Consider the following 5,443-nt stretch of genomic DNA (forward strand, 5'->3'; position numbering starts at 1 on the left):
ATATAATATAGTGGTATATAATACCTTTTTTGGAAATTTAGCCTAGCATGATTCTGAAATGAAAACTGCTCGTCTATTTCAAACTTTTCATTCTCACTTAGGTCCATCTGCATCCTTTTCAATATATCCAAGTCTATTAAATAACTCCCCACCAGCAAAATCACTTTTAAAAGCCTTAATTACACATCGATGGGTGAAACTGCATGAAGAGAATGAATAACATCACGTAAATCTACTAATTAAGTGAGGAATAATCTAATAATAATCAGTTTTAATGCACAGGGAAATTTGATTAGCTGTGCTGATAATATACTATTTTGTTCTATAAATGTCTTACCTTTTAAAAGGTCATCACAGCGGTCTCTTCTGCTGCATCTCTACGGCGCTGATAGTATGAGCACTAGCTTCCGGGAACTATTGAGCGGCTCCACGATCCGCCATTACTGTAAAACACTGCTCCATTGGAGTGAACGGAGTTGTCACAACTCTCTCTCTACGGCTGTGTTGAGCAAGCGAGCTGTTGGCATTTAGAGAGCACTGAGGGCATTAGGGGAGCAAGCTAGTGAAACGTTGCACGCGCAAAAGAGAAGGTCTGCACACATCCAAAAACGTATTTTAAATGCAAAATTGATTTTCGTTTGCTCGAAATACTTTCTTCTTTGCGAGACAAACATTTTCTCCACAAAACTCAGTTCGCGCGCGTGCAAAACGCACTTTTGCGCGCTCAAATTATGATCTTTCGCGCGCAGAATTGTAATCCAATTTAAGTTTATAGGACAACTAAACTATCAATTTAAACCCAAATTTACCGTCAATTACAGACGTTGCATCCATCGATTCCGCCATGTTTCTCATTGACACGCCCCCAACTCGGAAACTCGGGGCTTAAAGAAAATGTCGAGTTTCCCACTCGTAATAACGACTTTGTGGTGGCGTTCATGTGCGTACAACTCGTAAATACGATCTATCCGACATGACTTGAACGCTCCTCTGGCTCTCTGTTCTCATGCTCGACTCCACGTGACAAATGACAATCGAGGTATCCTTACCTGGCCCGATTGTAAGTTGTGCAAGAGCTACAGATTCAAGAACTTTCCACAAACATCTTTATAATAAACTAATAGCTGCTGAATTCAAAGTCATTTCTAATGTAAATGACGGAACCACACGTTTTTGCAAAAGTAGAAATTAGGCACGAAAACAATAACACCAGAACAAAGGCGCAGTGTAGATGGGGCTACATTATGCATAACTTCATTGGTCAATAATACCGTCAATCGCCAAAGCGTGTTTTTACTGGCTTCTGCAGCAGAACAACCCGCCTTCCTGCGAGAAAATCACACCATTGGCTCATCGGTCATCCAATAGCATGCGTTCTGGGTTTCGAGAGGCCAACCGCCCTGCCAATCTTTTGTTCTACGTTCCCATTGGCTGATCGGAACACTAAGAGGCGGGGCTTGTTAAGGAAATGAGTTTCCTTGTCTGTGTATGTCAGTCGAGCGACGGTGCGGAATGGCGAGCTAAACCGTTAAACAAAAGCGATCGGTCAGATTTAATTTAATCTGCTTCACGGTTTCGGTGCTTCACTAACCGATGGACGTGACCGCACGGCGCTCGAGGTAGAATCAGCCCCGCCTCTGTGATTTCCCGCTGAGTGTGTGTGTGTGTGTGTGTGTGTGTGTGGGACTGGGGTGAGTAACGTTAACGGCTCGGTGGATGGTTGACAGTCAGTGTGAGGGGAGTTCCGCTGACTCCGGAGTCACTCCGGATCCGGCTAGTGTTAGTGTGCGCATGTCTCCCCTCAGCAGCTGTCTCACTTTGACTAGAAATACAATTTCCCCTTTTATATTTTTGTAACTACAATCAAATGTAATTATGTGAAAATCTATGAATCAGAGTTTCCTGATGCCTCCTCACTATATGAATGTGTGCATTATTAGTAGCTGTAGCTGCTGGAGTAGTGCTGCTAGCTCGGGGTCTGTGGGCGGTTGCCAGGGCGTTGCTATGTGGTTTGATTAGGTATGCTGTGTGGTTGCTAGGGTGTTCTGAGTGCATGCTCAGTGTCTTACAAAACTAATAGTTATCCTTTTACGAATTCTTAACTGTACAGAAGAGTGTTAGTAAAGCAGCCTATCAAAAGTGTGATTCCTCTGATGGGTTTCCGCAGCAGCTGCTCTGAACCCTGTCCTGTCCTGTCCCTGGGAACGATACAGAAGCAGCAGCACCTGGAGGCCTGAGATCTTCTGTTACATGTGTCTCGATTTCATTCCCGCTCGGACGTCATTGTTAGGGTGCTGTGAAAGGACAGGTGCTGCAGGTCTGAGTCAGGACTGATGTAGGAGTGGACTGTGTGGAGGATGAGCAATATCTCAACATATTTCAAATAACAGCTGGTTACATGCAGTCTACAAAACAAATAGCAGAATTTACTAAATGGTTACATAGCCTTGAATACTGTGAGTCAGTGGTCAGTGACTGTTTTTGTGTTTTGTGAGAGTTGTTTGTGAGTTTCTTGTTTGTCTCGAGCAGTTCAACAGCCCGCTGTTCTTCAGGAAAATCCTTCAGGTCTTGCTTTGGTTTTCCAGCATCTTCAGTTTATTCAAACTCTTTCCAGCTGTGACTGTAGGACTCTGAGATCCGTCTTCACACACTGAGGACTGCTGAGGGACTCGAACGCAAGCGCTATGAAAATGCACAAATGTTCATGCTCCGTGCATTAAGAGCAGGGGGTGTAAACTTTTGATAAGGATGTGTACATTTTTCTAATTTTGTTTAAAGATTATATTTTAAAGATTAGGTTGTGGCTCTGCCCTTCAGAAGCTACATAAAACACTTAAAACAAAGATGTTTCCCAGAAAACAATAACTACAATTTACCCTGGTTATCCATTTCAAAGAGTTGACACCCTCTGGCTCTCGAAGCCTCATGTTCCCTTGCTATTATATTTACATAATCTGTGTGTGTCTGTGTGTCTGTCAGATGCCTGTCTGTATCAGTGTGAGGATATGGAGGAGGATTTCACTGGAGAACTGAAATATGACACATCGGTACGTTCATAACTCAACACACGCAGACACACACACTCACGCACACACACTCACGCACACACACACACACACTCACGCACACACACTCACGCACACACACACACACACTCACGCACACACACTCACGCACACACACACACACACTCACGCACACACACTCACGCACACACACACACACACTCACGCACACACACTCACGCACACACACACACACACTCACGCACACACACTCACGCACACACACTCACACACACACACACAGACAGACACACACACACAGAGACACACACGCACACTCTCTCTCTCTCACACACACACACACACACACACACACACTCTCTCTCTCTCTCTCACTCTCTCTCTCACACACACGCGCGTGCGCGCACACACTACACACTTCCAAATGACAACAAACTTTTAATTTTTAAGAACATTTAGATCATGAAACGAAAAATGCATAAAGAACTTGTATGGAGATTTTTCCATGTGCAGATGTTTCCCTGACTTTCTTTTCTCTGTAAATTAAGGGTGCACACTATTGCTGAGAAACACAATCACTACTTAGCAGTCAGATGTCCATGTGCACAAAGGCACAGATCCCTATACAAGGCCATATCTGCAGATGAAACTTTTTTTGTAGAAGCATTTTTTAAATTTGAACTAGCACCTCATGACTACACCACGTTATGTACGAGACGCTGCAAAAGATACAGGCGCAAGTGGAATGCAAAAAACATGGTGACATTAATTTTTAAGTAAATATAATGGCCGATATATTGTCACCAAAAAATATTGAGGTCATGTACATATATTGCGCGATAAGTCGATATATTGATTATTGCGACAGGCCTATATCTCGGCCAAATATGGTCCTATCCTAACAAACCACACATCAATGGAAATATTATTTATTCAGATGATGTGTAAATCTCAATTTCAAAAGATTGACCCTTATGAGTGGTTTTGTGCTCCAGGGTCACAAATAGCCTGAACAGCTATGATATTTTATTGCCATTAGCGACAGACTCCAGAAAATGCTGTCCTAAAAATACAGCATAATAAGTCTAATGTAGTGTTTGTTTGCTGGTCAAGTGATGTGTCTGCGTGTCTCTGTCTGTCTGTCAGCTGGACCGTGATCTTGTCCTCACGCTGGACCCTGATAACCCCACTGCACCATGGAAGAACCTGGAGAACCACTTCACAGGTGGGACGCCAGCACCTCATCTGCTTTATAATGCAGTTCTCATGATTGTTCCTCTAGTTCAGCAGAGTCCAAGGCTCTTTATTAGCAAAGACAATATTAGAGAAATTCAAGAGAACTCTACAGTGTCAGGTAGGGAGCTAATTTTTCATCTTTGCTTATAAATGACAATCTTTGGCATTATTCAGCTCATAAACAGAACGTTTTTACTATAGGCGCGCACACAAGGATGAATGATGTATGCAGAGTGCAGTTTATTGGCTTTTTGCAGAAGGACTCTGACCTGCAAACATTTGTGTTTAATGATTGAATGCTGATGCTTAGAGCTCAGCAACTGCTACTGTATACCAGGCTGTGTTTCTCTACTTGATAAAAAATAATAACCTGATCCCTCACTTTGTGTGCTGTGTCTTTGTTTGTAGGTGAAGTGTCAGTCATGAAGGATGAAATGACGATAACACAACCTCTGTCAGTGGACATGTGTAAGTGACCCTGTCTGCATGCTTCCCCGTCTAGTGTTTTTTTGTAAATAGGATCTGTTCAGGATTATTATTATTTTAATTAATGCATTGAAATTGTTGTAGATGATTAGGTGATGATTATAGATGATTTAGTTTTCAGACAGTGAGTTTTGCCGCAGTCTTGTTTCAGATGAAACTCTGGTGAAAGGCATGAGTAAGTTGTGTGTGTGTGTCGTAGTTTTCCAGGTGAAGACTGAACCTCCGTCACCTGCGTCGTCTCTGACCTCTGACAGCTCCATCCCATCTTTACCTGAGCCTCAGGTGTGTACGGCCTGTCCCTGTGACTCCAGACAGTGCAGCTCTTCTGCAGGCTGTGAAACAGTGCTCTTATGATTCAGATGATACAGTAAATAAAATATTTCCTGGCGCTAAACCATGACGGGAGTATGCATATGTCATTAGTGTTGTTTCAGTGCAGCTGAGCAAACATTAGGACTCTTCCTGTCTTCACTTCTGTTTCTCAGGTGAAGAGCGAGAACCCGCCCACTCCACCGTACATGTGTGGAGATGTGCTGCCGCCGCTGACCAGTGTGGAGGTGACCCTCGCCAGCATCACTGCTCCACATCAGCCTCGGACCATACAGCCACACACTCTCAGCAGCCTCGACACACACACAACAGGTGTGCTCTCACGCACACACTCACACTCTCTCACACACACTCACACACACACA

General features: G+C 43.6%; 1 protein-coding gene across 1 annotated transcript in view; it reads left to right on the forward strand.

The window, feature by feature from the left end:
- The first annotated feature begins 2,920 nt into the window (after positions 1–2,920).
- The window catches only part of LOC107693772 (cyclic AMP-dependent transcription factor ATF-6 beta-like), an 18,312-nt gene continuing 15,789 nt past the window's right edge, over positions 2,921–5,443 (forward strand). Inside the window, exons 1-5 of the mRNA XM_016493285.1 lie at positions 2,921–3,047; positions 4,173–4,251; positions 4,671–4,730; positions 4,948–5,030; positions 5,234–5,390. Of these exons, the coding sequence (XP_016348771.1) occupies positions 3,006–3,047; positions 4,173–4,251; positions 4,671–4,730; positions 4,948–5,030; positions 5,234–5,390 (421 nt within the window). The 5' untranslated portion in view covers positions 2,921–3,005. The remainder of the gene's footprint in view (positions 3,048–4,172; positions 4,252–4,670; positions 4,731–4,947; positions 5,031–5,233; positions 5,391–5,443) is intronic.

This window comes from Sinocyclocheilus anshuiensis, unplaced genomic scaffold (genome assembly GCF_001515605.1).
Source record: "Sinocyclocheilus anshuiensis isolate Anshui unplaced genomic scaffold, SAMN03320099.WGS_v1.1 scaffold1986, whole genome shotgun sequence".
NCBI classification, from domain to species: Eukaryota; Metazoa; Chordata; class Actinopteri; order Cypriniformes; family Cyprinidae; genus Sinocyclocheilus; species Sinocyclocheilus anshuiensis.